Source organism: Nannobrachium achirus (assembly GCF_963921795.1).
Source record: "Nannobrachium achirus genome assembly, chromosome: 23".
Classification (NCBI taxonomy): Eukaryota; Metazoa; Chordata; class Actinopteri; order Myctophiformes; family Myctophidae; genus Nannobrachium; species Nannobrachium achirus.
The window spans coordinates 39121730-39146918 of NC_137830.1; the positions used below are offsets into that span (position 1 = coordinate 39121730).

General features: G+C 40.8%; 1 protein-coding gene across 1 annotated transcript in view; it reads right to left on the reverse strand.

Moving 5' to 3' along the window:
- Positions 1-10159: 10159 nt before the first annotated feature.
- The window catches only part of syt1a (synaptotagmin Ia), a gene marked incomplete at both ends in the record, with an annotated part of 93448 nt that continues 78418 nt past the window's right edge, over positions 10160-25189 (reverse strand). The window contains 2 exons of the mRNA XM_080754824.1: positions 10160-10366; positions 15504-15637. Coding sequence (XP_080610950.1) covers positions 10160-10366; positions 15504-15637 — 341 coding nt within the window. The remainder of the gene's footprint in view (positions 10367-15503; positions 15638-25189) is intronic.

Sequence of the window (25189 nt, forward strand, 5' to 3'; positions counted from 1 at the left end):
TGTTTTATCGTGCATAGTTAATTTAATGGGACCCCAACTTTCAGCAGCTGTCAAGGATTCTCCTAGGGAAACTGAATTGTGTGTGGAGTTTGCATGTTCTCACTGTGTCCCCTAGGGTAGATACCCTCACAAAAACATGCACTAATAGTGGTCTCTATAATGCCTCCCCCTGGCCAGCTGGGGCGCCTGATGGAGGAGAAAGGAACTGGTTGGAATAACGTGTTTCCTTCCATGCGCTACATCCAACTGGGGAGGCTTCCCCCTGTCAGGTGATATGAAGCGACCTGCTCATGCACTGAAGGAAGCATGAGCTCAGTTCTTGGCAGAGGGAGAGCAGCGTCCAGGATTACAGTTTAGCCTTAATAGGCTATTGGCACTGGGTGAAAAAATGGGTTACAAAATCGTGCGATACAAATTTAGAGAGAGAAAATAAGGACATAGGTCTATAAATACAAGCTTATAAGTTTAAGACAACACATACATTGCACTTGTAGATCTACTATTTTCTGTGAAATACTGGGGTGCAAGTGGTTTAATTATAGGCCTACATCAGGCGGATCAAATAATAATAATAACTAGAAATACTGTTCCTTCGAAACAGTGTGGGCTCGATTCCAACCCAACAAATAGGATACTTTAAGGTACTGTAAGGTACAGTACCCTACAGTATTGTACTGTACCTTACTATACTGTACTGCACCTTACTGTACTGTACTGTACTGTACTGTACTGTAACTTACTGTACTTTACTGTACTCTACTGTACTTTACCTTACTGTACTTTACTGTACTCTACTGTAACTTACTGTACTTTACTGTACTCTACTGTACCTTACTGTACTGTACTTTACTGTACTCTACTGTACCTTACTGTACTGTACTGTACCTTACTGTACTGTACCTTACTGTACTGTACTTAACTGTACTCTACTGTACCTTACTGTACTATACTGTACTGTACTCTACTATGCCGTACTGTAACTTACTGTACTGTACTCTACTGTACCTTACTATACTGTACTTTACTGTACTCTACTGTACCTTACTGTACTCTACTGTACTTTACTGTACTCTACTGTACCGTACTGTACTGTATTGTACTTTACTGTACTTTACTGTACACTACTGTATCTTGCTGTACCTTACTGTGCTGTACGTTACTGTACTTTACTGTACTTTACTGTACACTACTGTACTGTACTGTACCTTACAGTACTGTACTTTACTGTACTCTGCTGTACCTTACTGTACTTTACTGTACTCTACTGTAACTTACTGTACCTTACTGTACTGTACTTTACTCTACTCTACTGTACTGTACCTTACTGTACTTTACTGTACTCTACTGTACCTTACTGTACTTTACTGTACTCTACTGTACCTTACTGTACTATACTGTACTGTACTCTACTGTGCCGTACTGTACCTTACTGTACTGTACTCTACTGTACCTTACTATACTGTACTTTACTGTACTCTACTGTACCTTACTGTACTTTACTGTACTCTACTGTACCTTACTGTACTGTATTGTACTTTACTGTACCTTACTGTACTGTACTCTACTGTACCTTTCTGTACTGTACCTTTCTGTACCTTACTGTACTTTACTGTACTCTACTGAACCTTACTGTACTTTTACTGTACTCTACTGAACCTTACTGTACTGTACATATTCTATGTGTTCTAGATCTACATTTTTGATTCTGTGTTTGGGAACCAGCAACTGTCAAATGGACTCCAACTGTAGTGGAGTATATTGAGTGCATATACTGTAGGCTAACAATCCCAGATCACATCTGTCCTCCACTATGTCTTTAACCAAGGCGTTCTTCTATGTGGCCACTCCAGACTGAGGAGTGGAGCATGGCTTTTATTGTGTTTGTGGATCTGACTTGGAAATGCATTGGTTTTGATATCTCCCTGACAACCAACAACAACCACTAATATGGCTGACTGTCCCTGCGGGCTCTAGGATATATGGCTATGGGATTTACATCCCATCGCCCGGACTTGATTCTTGATCACAGCTGTGTAATCAGTAGAGTGGAGAGGGACATTTATTTATAGTTTTAACTATAACTATAGTTTTATACATCACACAGCTTAGATATTTGGATCAAATCAGAGAGCAGACCTGTGTGAACGCATTGATATAAATAGCATATCTGAAGTGTGAACACTGCAGCCACAGCGCCTTAACATAAACATGGGTCTATTATCCTTCTCTCCACTCTGTCCCCACTCACTAAACCCATTGGAAATGCATTGGGTGCTTAAAGTTAAACATTTTAATTTTTTTATATTTATACTACAAAACATTTCAAAATGAAAAATACAAGCACACGTGTCCTCAGTAAGCTGAACACATAAAAATTTGAATGGTGTTGAAAGGTGTAAGCGTTTAAGAGATGAAGCGCGCCAAAGTTTTGAGGAGATACACATATAGCTATAAATAAATAAATAATGAAGATAACATACGTGTGCTCGCCTTCCAGGCGAGCCCACAATAATAATAGTTACCTACTCCTCCCGGGAGGGAAATTCAGTATTTTCAGCCCAACACAGCTGATTTACTGCCCACAAGGAGCGCGTGAGTAATTAGGGGTTAAGAGCCTTGCTCAGGGACACACATCGACATTGCTACCCTTGCCTGGAATCAAACATGGGACAACCAGGGGCCCTGGTTCCACAAACGGGCTCCCTAACAATGCATTCAGCTATGGCTGCCCCACCAAGTCTGTCCGTACCCGAATGTGTCAGTGGCGACACATGTCTTGTGTTATTGTGGGCTCGCCTGGAAGGCGAGCACACGTATGATATCTTCATTATTTATCTATCAGTCAGTCAGTCAGTATCTCCTCAATACTTTGGCGCGCTTCATCTCTTAAACGCTTACACCTTTCAACACCATTCAAATTTTTATGTGTTCAGCTTACTGAGGACAAGTGTGCTTGTATTTTTGGTTTTGAAATGTTTTGTAGTATAAATATAAAAAAATAAAAATGTTTAACTTTAAGCACCCAATGCATTTCCAATGGGTTTATTGAGTGGAACAGAGTGGAGAGAAGGATAATAGACCCATGTTTATGTTAAGGCGCTGTGGCTGCAGTGTTCACACTTCAGATATGCTATCTATATCATTGCGTTCACACAGGTCTGCTCTCTGATTTGATCCAAATGTCTAAGCTGTGTGATGTATAAAACTATAGTTATAGTTAAAACTATAAATAAATGTCCCTCTCCACTCTACTGATTACACAGCTGTGATCAAGAATCAAGTCCGGGCGATGGGATGTAAATCCCATAGCCATATATCCTAGAGCCCGCAGGGACAGTCAGCCATATTAGTGGTTGTTGTTGGTTGTCAGGGAGATATCAAAACCAATGCATTTCCAAGTCAGATCCACAAACACAATAAAAGCCATGCTCCACTCCTCAGTCTGGAGTGGCCACATAGAAGAACGCCTTGGTTATAGACATAGTGGAGGACATATGTGATCTGGGATTGTTAGCCTACAGTATATGCACTCAATATACTCCACTACAGTTGGAGTCCATTTGACAGTTGCTGGTTCCCAAACACAGAATCAAAAATGTAGATCTAGAACACATAGAATATGTACAGTACAGTAAGGTTCAGTAGAGTACAGTAAAAGTACAGTAAGGTTCAGTAGAGTACAGTAAAGTACAGTAAGGTACAGAAAGGTACAGTACAGAAAGGTACAGTAGAGTACAGTACAGTAAGGTACAGTAAAGTACAATACAGTACAGTAAGGTACAGTAGAGTACAGTAAAGTACAATAAAGTACAGTAAAGTAGAATAAAGTACAGTAAGGTACAGTGGAGTACAGTAAAGTACAGTAGAGTACAGTAAAGTACAGTATAGTAAGGTACAGTAGAGTACAGTACAGTAAGGTACAGTACGGTACAGTAGAGTACAGTATAGTATAGTACAGTAAGGTACAGTACAGTACAGTAAGGTACAGTAGAGTACAGTACAGTAAGGTACAGTAGAGTACAGTAAAGTACAGTAAGTTACAGTAGAATACAGTAAAGTACAGTACAGTAGAGTACAGTAAAGTACAGTAAGTTACAGTACAGTACAGTACAGTACAGTACAGTACAGTACAGTACAGTAAGGTGCAGTACAGTATAGTAAGGTACAGTACAATACTGTAAGGTACTGTACCTTACAGTACCTTAAAGTATCCTATTTGTTGGGTTGGAATCGAGCCCACACTGTTTCGAAGGAACAGTATTTCTAGTTGTTATTAATGTTCTTCCTTTGTTCATTATAATACCCAATTACTAAATGCCAGTCTCCAGGTTTTCTTCAGAATATGTATGACACTTATTTCGTTAATGCAGCAGGCCTAATACTTTTTAAATGTCTCCATTGGAATAGACACTATGGCAAGTCGAGCTCATTAGTACAGTGGTTCTTCTCAAACGTTTTATTTTCAAGGACACCCACTCTGAGAGTTCCATTTAAGGGTCCATTTGGACCCCCTTCAAGGAACCCTGAAGGTCCATCGACCCACTTCTGGTAGTAATATTATTGTCCGCTCACTTTCTATGTCCATAGATGGCAAAAATGTAATTTTGATGAAAAAGTCCATCACACAAGCAAGCATATGTCATCACGTTGCACTTTTCTCTTAATGAAGCTGCATTTGGGTAAAACATCCAAGTTTGAGTGACAGGAAAAACGTCTCTCTAGTCTGGAGTAGGGTGGCAGTGTTCATTAATGCAAATTGGCTGTGCTTTGGGCAAATCTAAAAACTTAGATCAAGTACTTGCCTGATATCAGACAGGCTCCGTTTCCAATCAGTTAACTCAGTGGAGAGGGTGGGTTCAAAGGCAAATCAAGTACTGAAAATAGTACTCAATTCCGTCCTCTAGATGGCAGCAATGACTCACGTAAACTATTAAATAGACAGGCGTCAATAAGAGGACAAAGTGATGTCTGGGTGGCAGCATACCAGTTTTATCAAGAATTATTGCTAGACTGCACCACTGTTCTCAACTAGGGGGCCCCCAGCTAAATGATTTATAGTTGAGAACCAAATGGACCCTTAAGGGTCTCTAACACCAATAATGTACACGTGGAATACCATTTGTACACTATCAGAGTTAAATTAGCACAGGATTTTATAGTGTATATTGGGGCTGTATCAACCTGCAGGTACTTGAAATGAAAAAGGTTGAGAATGAGAATAGGCCTACCTGTTGTACACATTGTACACCACAATGTGGATAATGTACCATGAGCAAATAAATAACATGAAAGGGTTCTGTATCAACCGGAAATAAAACGTTTTTTTTATTGATAATTTGTGTATATGAAGTTATATAACAACAGTCAGAAAACTCCACAGAGTGAATCACTACACAAAGTGAAACCAAAACTGTAAAACACCTCGTCAAAAATGAAGGTATACACAGCAAATATATCTGTCAGCCGCTCGCCGTCACTCACGAGCAATATGGCAGGAAAAAACACCCCAAACTGTTCTACAAGATTACAGAGAAAATTTCCACGCACAGAATACTCAAGCAGGCAGTTGATATACACAAAGGCAACTAGGATCTTTCTACAGCATCAGATTCTAATACTTTACACAGCTTTGTCTTAAAAGATCAAGGCTAATCTATACAGCACTTTGTCGTACGACAAAAAAAGTGTCAACACTTTTGTTCAGTTGAAAATACATGTTTTTTTTTGTTGTACGACAGAGTTGTTCCGTGGAGTATAAATTAGCCTTTAGTGAGGCTTTTTGTTGGTGTCATTTGAGGGGATCATAACTTCATTGTTACACAGAGCTTGATTAAGTAGATTTACAATAGGACGATTTGGGGTTGATTATGCATGCATACTTTGGTAGGAAACCGTAATAAGCATAGCATTGCATTGAAGGTAATGGCTTTTGCTTGTCGTATTCCACACACCTCACAATCTGAGGGGTTCTGCAATGCTGCTTATTACTGGATTTCCTGATACGTTTCACACATGTATTAGCAGTGTTTCTCAAACTTTCGAATTTCAAGGTCTCCCCTTAACTCTGACAGCATACAAATGGAACCAAATGAACCGGTTCCATTTGTACACCGTCAGAGTTGTATGGGTCAATTCAAACCCCCCTAAAGGAACTCACAGAGTCTCTGGAATCCACTTTGAGAAACACTATATTAGAGTAACAATTGTACCAATTATCTTTCAGTGCTGAACGCATAATTCCATAAGCACTTCTTCTGAGATGCTGTGGTCATTTTACGTAGATTATACAAAGTACTTTATTCCATGTTTTATATTCTGAAGCTGTTCTATAATTTGTTAATCTACACATGTCAAACAAAAGAGTCCCTTGGTAGTGGTACAAGAAATACTCAAAGGGGATAGGGGTGTAGTACAGCTGTGGTTAAAGTATATTCAATGATTTTGGAATGTTATTTAACAGGGGATGTTGTACCCCATGGGCGTATAAAATAAATTCCTAATAGAAAATAATAAAAACACTCAAACAAATAAACAGCAAGTTATTTTCTTTTTTACAACAGAAAGTGCAAATTACACCTACAGTAGTCTCACAGGGGGTAAAGTAATCAACACCAACACACAGTCCATACTGTACATTCAAATTCCTTAAATATAAAAGAGTATTCATTAGGGAAGCAAACAAATGAAAAAAACATGAATGAAAATTACAATAGCAGTATGACATGAGCATGTTGTTAATTGATGTAATGGCATTTGTGACAGACTATATTTATATTCATGTCATCTGATATTTGTTATACTATTTTGACACTTATGTAAATATATACATGGCATTTTGCGGGGGACAGGGACATTTAAGTGTGTCTAGTTTGGTATTTTCCTAATACTCCCTGAAATGTCTGACACTGAAACTGTGTGCAAGAAGATAAATGAACTGGAGGAAACCCTGTGCACAGTTGAACAAGTGTCAAGGTCCAACCATTGCAGAATCCACATGTGCTGTGTCCTACACTGTACAATCCTGAGTGTTAATTTAACTCAGACTGTGTACAAATGTACATTTGTAAACTCAGAGTTACAAATGGATAAATTAACACAGAGGATTTTAATGTGTAACCGTTTAACTGGAAAGTCAAAAGTAATCTTTAGATCTTTTTCTTGGGGAAACACCATCCACACAACGCTACAGAATGGGATGAACATACACGTATTGCACAGTGCTCAACAAAATGCTGTGTGAAGCGACCCAATAGCACTCCCGAAAAGTAAAAAAAGAAAAACCCTGTCCTGCATCTTTTGTGAGTGCATAGCCCTGTCGATGGGCCCCCACTAGTCCAGACATGACAGCGGACGCTGCTATGCACGCTCTCTTTCTGAATGTAGAAGGGAAATGGCATTTAATGCTACAACATCACTACAGAACAGACTGGCTCGCTACCTACTGATAAAGTCTACATCTCTAAGCACACACGGCAGTCACAGTGATACACGAAGCAGTGCTCAAAGACGCCAATGGAATGACAAGTAGCATTTTCATAATAGTGCTATCAACTACACAATAACATTGAAAACATTTAAGAAACTCCTCCTGAAGCTAGCATCGAGTATATGCAAGAGGCTCCTCCAATGTAAGAGACTTCATGGATTTCATGGATTAAAAACGTATCCCTCTTTTATCTGGACCCGTAGTATGGACATGATGGACTAATATAATCACCTACGCAGACCATTAACTTTTACGGTTGTTTCACTTGCTCTTGACGTTGTCCTGTGCAGACAACAAAACAAAAGTGGCCTAACTGCGGTTGGCTCAAAGACGATTTGTCATTGCAGCTTCCATGCAATATCCTTACAACCATTCAAGAACTTTAAGAGTCCCCGGGCAGATGGTCCCCTGCAATGAAGTATCCTGAAATGAACTTCACCAACATAGTCCAAAATTGTGTAAAGAAATCAACAAGCTATTGTTGGTTTAAAGACATCCAGTGCAAAACAGTAGCCACATAAAAGGTAAGATTGGCAGTAAAACATGGCTAGCTCTATTGTCACTGTGAGAAGGCAACTCAAAGCAAAGGCTGCTATTCAGGGCACCTTTGCAGCCAAAGACATTGTTCCCAATAAATGAAAGCTACAACCACTAGCTCATGGGAGTGTGCATTAAAGAGAGCGTCCGTATACATAACACACCTCTCTGTAAATGGCAGTGTTTAGAAACTAACTTCACCTCTGTCGATATAACCATATATCGACCTAGCAACTCACCCCACCTCAAGTTTAAACTTCACTCTTGAGTTTTTTTTTTTCTCTGATTGAAGGCAAGGGGGTCCTATCAGAAGAGACAGTCCCAGGCATTGGTAGACCTCCCCATCCCTGCCTTTAGTTATTTTTGTTAAAAAAACAAACAAACATGCGATTTAATAAAAATAGTAAGATGCTAAATTGATCTAAAATAGTCATCTTATAGGAGTAGTTCACCCCCAAAATGCATTTTTCTCCTATTGATTACTCAACCCATGGAGTTCAATAATATTCTTTTGTTTTTGTCACATTACGAAGCCAATAATTTGTGGAGACTCTTTGTAGGCCCATTGATTCCGGATGGAGACCCAAATGCATTTGTCAATCAATGGGGGTACATTTATTATAATCAAATTCTTATAACTAAGTAAGTAACTGACCAAAGTAACTGACCAAAGAAAAAAAAAAAAGTAATTTAGGGAGTGAACTACTCCTGGTAGTCCAGGCATTTCGGGCAGTATTTTGATGGAATCGTGCACTTTATGAAAGAAGCTCCCACAAGTTTCCCAAGACAAATCTGCGATGCCCCTATAGCCAAAAATGTTCCATATGGGATGTTCTGTGTGCCAAATTACATGCTTCTTTCATAAAGTGCACGATTTTTGCCTGAAATGCTCGGACTATGGAGACTGGACTCCAGTCTGAACAAGATATCTCAGCAAGATATTTCCAACGACAACAAGGCTACTGAAAGTAAACAAGATGTTGTAGAAGCTAAAGGACACAATGGTTCCAGCACAATGCTTTTTCCCATTGGAGTCTTGTTCTGACTAGTCATGGAAGAGGCTTTTGGGATTAAGGTGACCATTATTGTCAATTTTAGGGCTGAAAAAGCAGAGCCACTACAACTTTAGGATGAAGAAAAAATAAAATACGTACTGCAATTGGAAGAAATGGGCCATGGCCCTTTCCAAGCTTTCCAAAGAAACAAAACTAAATAATTTGTGTCGACTCCGACAATGATGTGCGTCAAGCTATAACATAGGTCCTCTGATTGAAAACCAAGTATAAAAAAGTCATATGAAATCATGTGCTTGTTTAATTTTCAGCAGCATACATTTTTTCCAACCACTGAACCATAGTAGTTAATGGCCTTGTATTTTTGGAGTGTGTATATTTATCTAGTGTATCCTCTGGTGATATTTTATTGAACGTAATGCCTGACCATTACAATATGAATATACTTCCACTAGCATCTTGCAGGTTGGAATTCTCTTTTTTATATTCTGGAATGCAAGGTAGAATTTTTAAATCCTGGGATATATAATATTGGCTTTCCTCTATATCTGCATTTACATAATTTAAAATAGAACATCTTATTAAAAACATCGAGATATACACAGATTAGGAAACGGGTAACAACATACAAACACATAAACTAGAAATCATTTTTGTCTGCATACTGATATATACAACTGTGGTACAATAAATTCTTTCAGTCATGCGCTATCTATACAGATCATATTGCTTAAAAGAAGGGGGCATTTGGTTAGGGGGGTATAATGGCATTGGGGATTGACCACATATGAATGTGAGAGAGAGAGAGAGAGAGAGAGAGAGAGAGAGAGAGAGATGGAGAGAGAGAGAGAAAGAGGGGGAGAACGGGAGAGAGAAAGAGGGAGAGAGAGAGAGAGTGCAAAGGGCCAGAACCTGACAGAAGAAACAAGTCTTAACAACAGGGGCCAAGATGTCACAAGGACGTTCAACAATTAGAAAACGGAGACATACAGTGGTGTACGATTGGCGTTTGGTCAGGTAGGATTAGGGGGTTACTGACGATGGATGGACCCATATATCACTGAGGTATTTACACATACTGGCTAAAGAGCACTACATGGCAGGAGCAGAAAGGGCCCCCCGCCTATTTCTTGGTGGAGAGCTGGGCATCCACCTCCTCCTCTGGCTTCAGCACGTGCCACTGGGCGATGGGTCTCCTGGGGTTGGCCAGCATGTCGGACCAGTGGCGCAGCTCAGTCCCCGAACTGTTGAGGCCGACAAAGACCTTACCGATGGCATCGTTCTTGCCGATCTTGTCATAGTCCAGAACAGTCACAACAATTTGAACTTTCTGAAAGGAGCAATGGAGAAATGGACAGAAAAAAATATCAGTTTGTGGAACAAAAGCATTGCTAGCTTATCAAAGGACAACTTTGTTTTTTTCACGACAAGGGCTCATATTTTAGATTGTGATTAGATAAAAGTTGTTAGAGTGTTAAAACGTTTTCATTTACTGGTTTCTATCGTTTTAGCGATTTTAACGATTTTGATTTCAGTGATTGGGGGCATGCGTAAGTGGCTAAATATGTCTTTTAGACACAATAAGCCCATTCCCACGATGCACCGCGATCTTTCATGAGCAGATAGGACTTATGGGGGCTAGTAGTATTACTGTAAATAGTAATAAAGAAATCGCTGGCTTATTGTGTCTAAAAAATACATATTTAGCCACTTGTACGCATGCCCCCACCCACTGAAATCAAATAGCTAAAATCACCAAAACGATAGAAAGCAGTAAAAGAAAACATTTTAACACTCATCTTTTCTTTTGTCTAATTACAATCTAAAATATGAACCCTTGTTGTAAAAAAACTAAGTTGTCGAACTTACGAAAAAGGGAAAAGAAAACGTATCAAGTGCATACAAAAAAGAAGGGTCTCAGCAAGGGGCGCCACAATGGGGGGAAAGTGGGACTGAGTTACTAGGGCCCAAGGTGGAGGGGCCCTAGTAACTTTAGCTATTGAAAAATAGCAGATATACAAGCTCACAACGCGGCACCAAGTGCCGCACTGCAAACTTGTAGATCTGCTATTTTTGAAAAGTTGTGAAAATGTGTGAAAATCTTTGTATATATGTCTTTTTTAAGCAAACAACATTTGTAACTCAGATTTTGCTTCTGGGGGGTCCCTGGAACTAAGGATTTTGAGATGGGGGTCCGTGGCCAAATACATATCATCTTGGGGGTCCTTGACATGAAAAAGTTTGAGCACCACTGACATGGAAACATAGGTTTCTTGCACACATTTTCACGATTTTTCAAAAATAGCAAATATACAAGCTCGCAGCGCGGCACCGCGGCACGTGAGCTTGTATATCTGCTATTTTTCAATAGTTAACATTCATGGGGGGCCCGCAGTGAATCCTTGTACCCAGGGCCAAGAATTTGGTGTGACGCCCCTGGTCTCAGCTCATCTCATCTCACAATGCTTGTAGATCTGCTATTTTCACCATATTTATCTGGGGAACCGAGTCAAGCTAAAGTCCTACATTCCTAGTGCTTTTCGGGGTGAGGGGTCCCCAGTTCAAAGGTTATTATTTGGGGGGGTCGCAGCCCCAGCCTTGAAGCCTCAAATAAGTCTAGTATCTCCCTCGTTCCATGGGGATATCCCTTTGGAGTAATGGTTAAGATATTGAACTTTCACGCGGGAGACCCGGGTTCGAAGCTGGGTGGGGAGGTTCGGATCACCTCCGTTACATTGGTGCCGTGACCCGGATCGGGCTTCCCCGTAGGAGGAGGTCAAAGGGGGGCGAGTGTGGCGGAGAGAGTCACAGCCCCAGCCTTGAAGCCTCAAAAAAAGTCTAGTATCTCCCTCGTTCCATGGGGATATCCCTTTGGCGTGATGGTTAAGATATTGGACTTTCACGTGGGAGGCCCGGGTTCGAAGCCCGGGTGGGGAGGTCCGATTCGCCTCCGTTACACTTGCTTAGATGAAATAAATGGCAGCGATGCTTCCTCTACAAAGGCTTAACAGACCCAACGTAGCTGTATTAGAATATACACAACAGGAGTGTTCTCAGACAGGAATGTGATGTCAGTGCCATCAAACAATCCTGAGAGAGTTTGTGCTCTTTATTATTTACCTATATTTCCCTTGTGAAATCCAGTTATATACCAACCAGAATGCTCATCCAGACAGTAGCTCTCACTGGGAGGGAATGGCATTCCTCCTGACCAGGTCAAACAGAGCAGACTGCCTGATTACTCAGAGATACAGAACTCAGCCTTCCCTCGGCATGTGTTTATTTTTTTGAAGCGGTGAAAACCGCTTCCAATGAATGGCTTTGTGTGTATCACGCCCATATATGGTGATTTTAGTCCAGAATGAACAGGCTTTTTCAAAAACAGAATGTCCGTTTAATTACCATATATGGTCACTCCAGGCCAGAATGAACAGGTTTTTCCTGTCACGTATGTGCAAAATATCAGTCCAGAATGAATAGGCTTTTTCAAAAAGCAAAATGTGTGTCCCATGTCCATATATGGTAATTTCAGTTCAGAATGAATAGGCTTTATCTGTCCTGTACGTCCAGAATATGTGTGCGGTGAATATGTGTCCCTCCCGGTCAGATGAATGGATACTTTGAGGATTGGTCAAGCTTCACATGATAATTTGGCCTTCAGGTTTTATCTGTCTTGTACATGCAAATAGGTCTCACCTATTGCAGCAATGACAAATAGCCGCATAAGAGCAAAAGTAAAGGCACAATAAGAATATACAGATGCTAATATAATAATAATTATAGAGGGATGCAGTTGACAAACAACTAAGAGACCTGCAAGCAGGATTTTTTATATATTTTTTTAAAACCTATTATACCGGCTGTCATACCGGCTCTCCAGACAATTCTATACTAAGATTCACCGCTTCACTTCGAACCGAGGTTTGATTTTTTTTTAAAAGAAGAGGTGCACTGTAAAGAGGATTGACCTGGACGTCAATCTCTGGCAGAGAATATGAATTAGTTCACAAAGAGCCCTGATTAAGTTTCGATCCTTCCAGTCTAGCGTATTGAGATGGCGCCGTCGCCACCTGCATGAACACAGAGCCACTGTTCTAAAAGACCATGCCTAATACAGCGTGTAATGAAATACTGAATACCCAGGCGGCCAGGTGGGGTTAGGTGATTTTTAAAAGGGAAGGTTCACCTTCAGATTGCTCATGAAAGTGAATGAAATTAACTTTTTGATTGGAGGTTAGAAGTCCTCTTTTGTACTATTGTAAGCAGCTTGTCCAAGCAAATATTATGTGATGATTCAGAAAGCAATTGAAAAATCGGGTTATGAATTTAAAATGTAATCCTCAAGCCAACTAATCTGTGACATTTTGTCTCATGTGTCTAATGTGCTCTCACCGTCTTACAGGTATTTGTGTTTTCCAATTGCCAAAATAAAAGCCTGGGTTTCCGAGGCTAGGATTTATGAGCCACACACCCGGCAAACTGCATTTTATATAGACTGTGTGTGCTTGTTTTGTGTTTTCTAATTTATGAGAGGATGTCCAGAACCAGTTGGATAAAAAAAAAAAGGAAAAAAAAATATATATTGGCAAAACTTGCCTTGCCTCCATCGATTATTTATGTTGAGGAGAATGCTGAGCGGAGACAGTGACAAATGTCCTATTAGAGTCACAAGATAAAGCAATTAAAAGCAATGTTTGTAATCGTCACACAATTAGTGAGACAAAATGTTTTGATTAATTGTGCAAAACACAGCACTAAGGCTAAGCTCAAGTAGAACGACCACTACGGTTTGCTAAAGGTGGTTCTGTATAAGTCGTCTGGAGGTTGGATTGCTAATTTAACCACATTTAACTACAGATAATTATTCCTTTATGAAATCTACAAATTGTTTGCAATTAATTTCATTCCTTCCAGAATGAGCAAAACATTGCCCCGCTCTTCAGAGGTGGTGTTGTTCAATAGTATTGATCAAGCAAGCATTTACAGCTCAATCAATGGTACTAGTTATTATTCAAGGATTGCTATAACAATAACATTTGAAAAAATAAATGCATACAGCACACTGCTGTAGCTTATATTAACACATTCACCGTCTTTTAAGAATACCAATTCGTACTCCCATTTGCCATTCGTCTCCATAGACGTCCATGTAATTCATAGTGCACGGATCATGCACACCCATGCCTAGATCATGCACCACGTGTGTCCACATTGCTCACAGCTTTCAAACAAAAAAATTCCGAATGGAAATCCGTTAAGGCATTCATGAGATAGCAGCCATTATGTTTTCCTAAAATGTAAACAAAGATGGCTGCCATGTTTGAAAGATGGGGTTGCTATGGGGGTTAAAAATGCAATTTTCGCGATTGCTATCATGCCTACTACATTTTTTTTTTTTTTTTTTTTTTCAAAAACGGGACATTCTCGGTACTATCGGGCCTGGCAGGTAAAGACATTGAATGAGTTAAATCTTACTGTTTTGAGATAAAAAACAGACTACAGACTACAGGTTTACCTTTTTTCACAATAAAGTTGATTTCTACTTCTTTTCTCTTACCATGTAAAGCAGCTTAGTAACTTTGAGTACACTATAGATCCATCTAAGAAAATTAGAATACTGTGTAAACTTTCTTGAAACTTTCATATATTTCTTGAAACTTTCATATATTCTAGATATAATGCACATTCAGTGAATTATTCCAAACCTTTTTTTGTAAAATAAATAGATTTTTTATTGCATACAGCTTATGAATATCAAAAGTGCATATTTCAAAATATTCAATATTACACGAGACCACTCAAAACAAGGATTTATAATAGAGAAATGTCAACCTTCTGAAGTCAGAGTTGCTTGAATTCCAGTGGGAAGTTTCCGCAGTCAGTTATGATTTGGGGTGCTAGGGCATCTTTTACACAATATTCTAATTGTTTTAGATGGATCTGTACATCTGAGGTATTATTAATATTATTATTAAGGTTCAGAAAAGCAAATTCCATATTGCTTGGAGCGTTGAAGTCCCCTCTGTGTATTATTCATCATCTTTCATGGAATAGAAAAAAACTTTTAATTGTGAGCTTTTTGTCACAGCCGTAAATGACGACTCAATCGTGACAATGACTGGTAATCATCTTGTGGCATGCTATTTCGGTGTTGAGCTTCATGCGACAGGTGTGCAATCAGTGAAGTGCAAAGAATTGTATTGTATCTCACCACTCTACTAAGTAATTATCCTGCCAAACTGACAAACCTACACGGATTCAAAATTGAGGTATTAACTTTCTGAATTAAAGAAAACATATTATGGTCACAGCTGAAAGGCTTCAATTATCTTCTTTCTTTTTTTGTTTAGTCTAGTATTTCATTTCCGAAAAGCAGAATTTGTGTGGTATGTCGACAAACGGGTGCACCTCTCTGCACTTAACAGTGTAATCTAATTGCAATTTGTGAAGCCCATGGAAATCTGTACCTGGATTTGTTCGAATGGTACTTCGAAGCTGAAGGACTCGTTGTAGTAAGGGTTAAGGGTGTTCTTCTTGATTGTCGTCTTCTTCTTCTTCAGCCTCTTACCATTCTGCATCAGGTGGATCTTCACATATGGATCTGTGGAGTGAGAGAAGAGTGGGGGTCAATTGAGGAACAAGGTGTTAGTGAGTGTGTCTGTTATCCACATCCTTAAAGACTCCTTAGTAAGGACTGATAGGATTGGTCTTTGAACTGCTCTCTTTGAACCGAGTGCCTTTTCCCGGAATGTTAATCAGACATTCAAACACTATAAGAAACACAAAAGCATTTCACATTTCACAACAAGCACAGAAGGCTGGTATTGATAAAGCGTTGCTTGTGAGATAGCTGTACGTTTTCGATGGCGCTCATTTCCCACCGGGGGCCTCATTTACATTTTCTCCAAAATGTCATCTGGACTCCCTGAAGAGTGGCTTGTTGAGGTCCAGTGGTGGAAAAGGTACTCACATATTACTTAAGTAAAAGTATCAATACTGCAATATAGATATACAGTGCCGGTTCTAGGACTCAGGTGGCCCTAAGCTTGCCTGACTGCGAGCGCCAGACATCTCACACTACGTTTCACTTCGGGATGAGAGTCTGAGATTACGGACGGAGATTCTACTTCGGCGTGGGCGGGCTAAAGCCTATTGACGTCACACACACACACACACACACATACACACACACACGCGACGGCGACGTGGCGTGACATTGCAAAAATACGTTATTTCTCATAACATATTATATGTCTGCATGTTTACGTTAGTGCAAAATGGTATTAAAACGTGGTGAAACGGCACTATTGCATCGTTTATTAAAATAATACGAGTCGAGTCTGACTCCGCCATGACAGTTTTCACGGACCAATCAGAGTCCACTAGACTCTCACGTGGGCAGAGGACACCAATCAGAGTCCACGAGCGTGTCTCACGTGAGCTCAAGAGCTCTGTTTGGAGGGGGCTGGGACCGGAGCAGCCAAACCATGTGCCCCAAGCATACAACCCTGATTGGCCCATTCAATGCGCCCGCTCTTCAGGCGGCTCGAAATAAAATAAAATATGTGCAGCTTCAGTCCACACTACAAACCACCCACCAACAGGGGGTGGTGATGTGCGGACTGAAGTATCAGGCTAGCCCTAAGCAAGATTATTTTCGGTGGCCCCTCACTTGTGGCTCTAAGCGACCGCTTATGTTGCTTATGCCAAGAACCGGCCCTGTGGATATACTCTGTCTGTCACAAGTAGGCCTATAAGTCAGAATTCTAAATGTACTTGAGTAAAAGTATGAAAGTGGTGGCATCGAAAATAGCAGATAGTCTATTTTCAAATAGCCTAGGTAAAAAAATAGGGCTAAAGTGGTTAATGCATGTTTTGTATTATTATAATTTATATCTGCAAATAACTAGTAAGTAACTAACGTTTTCAAATAAATGTAATAGATTAAAAGTACAATATTTTGGTTCAGAGATTTAGTGGAGTAGAAGTAAAAGTATTGGAAATTGGAAATACTCGAGTAAAGTGCAAATACCTCAAAATTGTACTTAAGTTAGCCCCCCAGAGAAGTGAAGGCCCGTCAAATTATAAATGCCCCACAAAGTGGCATCAGATTAGCGTGAGCCCATTCGAATTCATAAATAAATCAATGCTTGCGCTAAACACATGTGGTTTGTGGGAGAGACATAAAGTGGGAGATGTGCTTATGCAGGAAGGTCAAGCACAGTTAAAGTACCATGCATAGTAATACATAAGAACGGCAAGTCTACACTAGAAACAGAGGGGGAGAGTGATTTAATCCATTTGGTCTGTTCAGGGGCGTCAATTGGGTATGGCAGGGGTATGCAGCTGCCATACCCTGGGTCCAGAGGGGAAAATAAAAGTTACTTTTAAATATAAATTCATGAATGTCTCTGTGTCCATCTGTGCTGGTTATTATGTTGTTAAATTACAGTAAAATAACTACAAATGCAAAATTTAACAAAATGGTCACTTTAACAAGGTATTATAAGTATATTATCCACACTTTTATTCTCCCCATCTTGACAGAATGGTATATTCCCAAGTTCCGCAGGTCAGCTGCACAGGTGCAATGCATTATTGTTAATTGTGGCATGTTTACTAACATGCCAAGTTTAGCTGCACTTGAACAACCGCAGAAACGGGGGAAAAAATAAAATGTACTTCTTAAAATAAATGTATCATGCCTCTTGCTAAGGTATGGCAACATGACTGGTGTCTTGCGCGCGTGCAAGACACCAGTCATGTTGCCATACCGTAGCTTTTTCTGAACTGACGCCACTGGGTCCGTTGGTCTGTCCGTTTTTCTCTCTGTCCGTACCCTTATGGACAACACTCAACCCGACGGATTAAAACCGATAAAAACTTACGTACCAGTTGTACGTACTACCGGTGGCGAATTTTTGTCAACCGTGGGGGCAGTAGTGAGGGAGTCTAGTACTCTCCATTTCGTAGGTGGAAGTCACCAACACGCTGAACAGTGAACAGACCAGGGGACGTGTCCATGCTCATCCATTCTCCAGTAAAGTCATTTTTATATTATACCCAGACAGCACAGCGACTAGCGCTGATGCCTATAAACCTCTCTGTCAACAATGTAGGCGCTGTGTAGCATTTGCTCATTGCGGGAGATCGACATAGCTCTCCCTACTGCCATCTAGTGGATACAGTATGTACATAGGCTTTATTGAACCGTATATAACACAGAGACTGTACGGAACTATGCATATTGACGTAATTACCGCACGTTCTTTCTCACCCCCAAACGTACACAAAATCAAACGTACGTAACTATAAGCGGCCCTTAAGTGGGAGTGGGTCAGTCCTTAGAAATAATGAGACAAATAATTATGAAAATCTTAAAGCCTTCAGCACTTTGGCTGTAGGAAACGTAAACTGAGATAAATACATAAGTTATTTTATCCAACTAGACTGGTGCGTGTTGGGCACTGGGCAACTCAGGAACAGTGCAAGTCGGGAACAACACCAGTCGGGAAGCACCAGGCAACATTTATTTGTTTGTGTTTGTATGTGTTGGCTTGGGACACGCACGCGCGCACGCACACACACACACACACACACACACACACACACACACACACACACACACACACACACACACACACACACACACACACACACACACACACACACACACACACACACACACACACACACACACACACACACACACACACAACCATAGTAATGCTTTGCCCATTTTGTAGGAAAAGGGTTCTTTGGGTTGTTGTATAGTACAGTATGTGGATGCCATTACGTGATACATTTCTAGAAAGAGCCATAATAACACTGAATCCCTAAACAATAAAGTTTGTAAATAAATATAATCCACTCACTAAAGTACCAGGTGCCGGGCAGAGGACAGAAACCAAAAACAATACATTAAGGGATTGAACACATGTAAGACCAACTAAGTGCCCATGTGGCCTAGCATAAATAGGTGAAACCACCAACTACCAGCTTGTGGCAAGCTAAAACTCTTGAAAAGTATACTGTCATAAAAGTATACTGTCACAATATGACAAGGGTTTTAACTTGCCACAAGCTGGTATAATGTGTCATAACTTTGCATCTTACTAAACATTACCAAACCAGAACAAATTACATAAATGTTTTATTTATTTTTAAATCTGTGTATATAAAACACTAGTCCATACCCGAGGATGTGCGCACAGAAGTTGAAGACATTGAGTTATGTATAGGGATGGAGCTTGTTAATCTTTATTGATAATGTACACCTTATTGATCCTGCTTATTGAGCAGGGCTTTTATTGAGCCCACTATTGAACGTTTTCTAATATTTTGTGGAAAGATGTGAGACGACAAATTCTGAACAGAACTGGTATATTTTATTATTGGTCAGGGTACTAAAGTATCGTTAGATTTTCAATAGGAATTCAATTTTAAAAAATCATTTTTCTCTCAATTTTCTAATTTTCTAGCTCCCCATAAAATCAAATATTGGTTCATTTTTCCAATTTTCTAGCTTGCAAAAAAATCAGGAAAATGCTTCAATTTTTTAAATGTGTGATTCATATTTGTCATTATTTGATTTGGAACCGACAAAGGAAAAACATCTTTAAAAAAGTTATTTTTCATTTTTTTTACCACATTACGAATATCAAAAAATGGACCAATTTTCCAATTTTCTAGCTTGCAAAGAAATCAGGAAAATGCTTCAATTTTTTAAATGTGTGATTCGTCTTTGTCATTATTTGATTTGGAACCGACAAAGGAAAAACATCTTGAAAAAGGTATTTCTTAATTTCTTACCCCATTACAACAATCAAAAAATGGGCCCATTTTTCCAATTTTCTAGCCCACAAAAAAATCAGGAAAATGCTTAAAATTTGCTCAATTTTTGGAATGTGTGATTCATATTTTGGCATTATTTGATTTGGAACCGACAAACAAAAAATAGGCCCATTATTCAATTTTCAAGTCCAGGAAAGAAATCGTCATCATGAATGTCACGTGACCACGTGTCAAGTCACATGGTACACAACTTCAAAATAAAAGCTGTAGGCTAGTCTAACATCCAACAAGTAATAGGATCAACATGCAGGCAGGCAGGGGGTCCATGAGGGGTTTACAAGGGGGTCCATGGCTGGTTCCCAAAGTGTGGTTTGGGGACCCCCAGGGTTTCTATGGCTGGTTCACAACAGCCTGGTACACGTACAGCCATGGCTGGTTCCCAATGTGTGGTTCGGGGACCTCTGGAGGTCCATGACGGATTTCCAAGGGGGTCCATGGCTGGTTCTCAAAGTGTGGTTCGGGGACCTCTGGGGGTCCCTGAGGGGTTTCCAAGGGGGTCCATGGCTGGTTAGCAATAAGTGTGTTTAATTGCGACCGTAGTAGGTCGCAGTTACTTTTACACTCTCTACTATCCAAACCTCCACCAGCCGTCAGCCTGTCCTTCCCTCCGTCACGTCACTCGTCACACGTCACACTTTCCCCCTACTCATATCTCCGCCACCGTTGCCCCGATCCATGCCAAAATTTCCATACAAACTCCTTGCCTGCCAAACTACAACCTCGAAGGACCCCCGGAGCTCCAGGGACCCCCAGGTCCCTGGGGGACCCCCAGGTGTAAAAAATGACCAAATGTGCAAAAAAGACCACCCCAACGGGGCTGCTCACGGGGAATTCCCGGGGACCACCGACTCCTGGTGCTCCAGAACGGATGCAAAAGTGGTGGCGCCCCCAGTGGAGGACCCCCTCCACTGCAGCTCACATAAAATGCCTTAACTCGGGCTAGGAGCGGCCGGGAGAGCCGGGGCCGGTACCTATTCGTCCGCCTCGGCGGCGCGGAGACCCCACCTCTCATTTCTCATATGGCCCTCTTCTAGCGCCACCATGAGGCCGATTCTGCAAAACACATTTTTGGACACTGCTCCTAAAATTTTTGCCCTAAAATCACACAAATCGGTACACAGTATGTCTACACTCATGTCATCAACTTGGATCTGTCCCATATAGCGCCACCTTCAGGCCGATTTTTTAAAACACATTTTTGGACACTGCTCCTACAATCTTTGCCCTAAAATCACGCAAATCGCTACACAGTATGTCTACACTCATCTCATCAACATGGATCTGTCCCATATAGCGCCACCTTCAGGCCGATTTTTTAAAACACATTTTTGGACACTGCTCCTACAGATTTTGCCCTAAAATCACGCAAATCGCTACACAGAGACACTGCTCCTACATATTCTGCCCTAAAATCACGCAAATCGGTACACAGTATGTCTACACTCATCTCATCAACATGGATCTGTCCCATTTAGCGCCACCTTCAGGCCGATTTTTTTAAACACATTTTTGGACACTGCTCCTACAGATTTTGCCCTAAAATCACACAAATCGCACAGTCATGTAATCAAAACGCATCTGTCCCATCCAGCGCCACCATCAGGACGATTTTGGTAAAACAAACTTTTGGCCTTTTTGTGGAGATAAGCGACCAACGGTCGCTTATCTCCCGATTAGGGAGTCTTACTGGTAGTGTAATAGGTGAAATAGTGTAATAGTGCATTCTTATCAAAACCTCCACCAGCTGTCAGTCTGTCAGTCAGTCTGTCAGTCAGACTTTCAGTCACACTTTTGCCCTTCTCATAGTGGTTTTGGCTGCCAAACCACTACCCCATTTCTCCCTCTTCTAGCGCCACCATGAGGCCGCTTCTTGCAAAACACATAATTTTTTGGACACTGCTCCTACAAATTCTGCCCTAAAATCACGTAAAGCGGTACACATTATGTCTACACTCATGTCATCAGCATGGATCTGTCCGAGATAGCGCCACCATCAGGGCATCCTAAAATCACGCTTTGCAGAGTCCAAAAATGTGTTTGAAAAATCGCCCTGATGGTGGCGCTATCTTGGACAGTGTAGACATACTGTGTACCGCTTTGCGTGATTTTAGGGCAAAATTTGTAGGAGCAGTGTCCAAAAATTTGTTTTGCAAGAAGCGGCCTCATGGTGGCGCTAGAAGAGGGAGAAATGGGGGTAGTGGTTTGGCAGCCAAAATCACTATGAGAAGGGAAAAAGTGTGACTGAAAGTCTGACTGACAGACTGACTGACAGACTGACAGCTGGTGGAGGTTTTGATAGTAACTGCGACCTGACGGTCGCAATTACACTATTACACTATTATATTATTACACTTATTACAATATTACACTATTACCCTTATTGCACTATTACACTACCAGTAAGACTCCCTAATAGGGTGATTTTAGGGCAGTGTCCAAAAATGTGTTTTCAAAAATCGGCCTGAAGGTGGCGCTATATGGGACAGATCCATGTTGATGACATGAGTGTAGACATACTGTGTACCGATTTGCGTGATTTTAGGACAAAAAATTTAGGAGCTGTGTCCAAAAATTTGTTTTGCAAGAATCGGCCTCATGGTGGCGCTAGAAGAGGGTCATGTGTGTGGTTTGGCAGGCAAGGAGTATGTGTGCAAAATTTGGCATGGATCTGGGCAACGGTTGCGGAGATATGAGCAGGGCAAAAGTGTGACGTGTGACAGACAGACAGACTGACTGACTGACTGACGGACGGACGGACGGACGGACGGACGGACTCACAGCTGGTCGAGGTTTTGATAGTAACTGCGACCTAACGGTCGCAATAACATTTATGCTATTTCAATATTACAAGTAATGCACTATTACACTATTTCACCTATTACACTACCAGTAAGACTCCCTAATCGGGAGATAAGCGACCGTAGGTCACATGTATACACAAAGAGGGCTGTAACTGCCATTGGTTCCTAGTTGTGTGGGCAATGTGTATACATACTGTGTACCGATGTGCGTGATTTTAGGGCAAAATCTGTAGGAGCAGTGTCCAAAAATGTGTTTTGCAAGAATCGGCCTCATGGTGGCGCTAGAAGAGGGCCATGTGAGAAATGAGGGGTGGGGTCTCCGCGTTGCCTTGGCGGACGAATAGGTACCGGCCCCGGCTCTCCCGGACGCTCCTAGCCCGAGTTACGGCATTTTATGTGAGCTGCAGTGGAGGGGGTCCTCCACTGGGGGCGCCACCACTTTGGCATCCGTTCTGGAGCAGCAGGAGTCGGTGGTCCCCGGGAATTCCCCGTGAGCAGCCCCGTTGGGGTGGTCATTTGGTCATTTTTGCATATTTGGTCATTTTTTACATCTGGGGGTCCCCCAGGGACCCGGAGATATGAGCAGGGCAATAGTGTGACGTGTGAGGTGTGACAGACAGAGGGACAGACAGACAGACAGACGGACAGTTTGTGCAGGCTGTAATAGTAAGTAGCGACCTACGGTCGCAATTACACTTATTGCTAACCAGCCATGGACCCCTTTGGAAACCCCTCAGGGACCCCCAGAGGTCCCCGAACCACATTTATTGCTAACCAGCCATGGACCCCCTTGGAAATCCGTCATGGACCTCAAGAGGTCCCCGAACCACACTTTGGGAACCAGCCATGGCTGTACGTGTACCAGGCTGTTGTGAACCAGCCATAGAAACCCTGGGGGTCCGCAAACCACACTTTGGGAACCAGCCATGGACCCCCTTGTAAACCCCTCATGGACCCCCTGCCTGCCTGCATGTTGATCCTATTACTTGGATGTTAGACTAGCTTACAGCTTTTATTTTGAAGTTGTGTACCATGTGACTTGACACGTGGTCACGTGACATTCATGATGACGATTTCTTTCCTGGACTTGAAAATTGAATAATGGGCCTATTTTTTTGTTTGTCGGTTCCAAATCAAATAATGACAAAGACGAATCACACATTAAAAAAATTTAAGCATTTTCCTGATTTTTTTGCAAGCTAGAAAATTGGAAAAATTGGTCCATTTTTTGATATTCGTAATGTGGTAAAAAAATGAAAAATACCTTTTTTAAAGATGTTTTTCCTTTGTCGGTTCCAAATCAAATAATGACAAATATGAATCACACATTTAAAAAATTGAAGCATTTTCGTGATTTTTTTGCAAGCTAGAAAATTGGAAAAATGAACCAATATTTGATTTTATGGGGAGCTAGAAAATTTGAAAATTGAGAGAAAAATGATTTTTTAAAATTGAATTCCTATTGAAAATCTAACGATACTTTAGTACCCTGACCATTATTGGCCAGTTGTTGTGACTGTGAGTTTGTGGCTGACCACCATCTATGAAGATGACAATTAACTCATTGATTGCCATTTTCAAAATGTTCCTCACTGCCACGTTCCTAAATTTCTAGTTTCTAGATCAATTTTTAGTGCACGGATCGTGCACGCCCATGCCTAGATGATGCACCATATGTGTAGTACTTTTTAACAGCTTTCAAACAAAAAAATCCGCTTGGAAATCCGTTCAGGCATTCATGAGATAGAAGCCTTCAAAGTCAGACAAAACAAACATTTTGCCATTTTGAAAGATGTGTTTGTTATGGGGCTAAACATGCAATTTCGCGATTGCGATCATGCCTAATACATTTTAGTTTTTCTATTTTTTTTTTAAAATGGCTGCCAACTCGGGAAACTCGGGCTGTGGCAGCCTGGGACTACTGTAATAACTCGGGAAACTCGGGCCTTGGCAATCAATGAGAACCAAAGTAAAAAATGTTTTGCCTATCATAAAAAAAAAAACATTCATTAATGTGCAATAAGTGTTGAATGGCTTTATATTAGAATAGTACTGTAATAATTTCTTGATCGCCTCTTGTCTTGATTGTTTAAACATGAGCTTAGTGAATCCGAGTACCCAATAAATTTGTTATCGAGTTTGTAAAAGGCTCTTGTTTCGAGCTCCATCCCTACTTTGAGAGGCTGCCACTGTAATTTTTATTGCTGAACATCCCAGAACAAAGTAGTACCTTTCATAATGAAATTATAAAGGACTGGAAATAAGACTGTGAATTAATGCTGCTATAATTAATGAACCGCTGCTTGCACACATCATGTGGAATTATCTATGGATTCCGTATGTACAAAGTATTTATGGTGTATGACAGCATTGAAAAGTGAGGGATTCTTAGCCATAGCAAATATCAGACAAGCTTAGCTCCTTTAATCTTTTATCTAATCCGGGGGACAAGAACAGACTGCATCCTGGACCTACTGAGATAAATACAGACACACAGA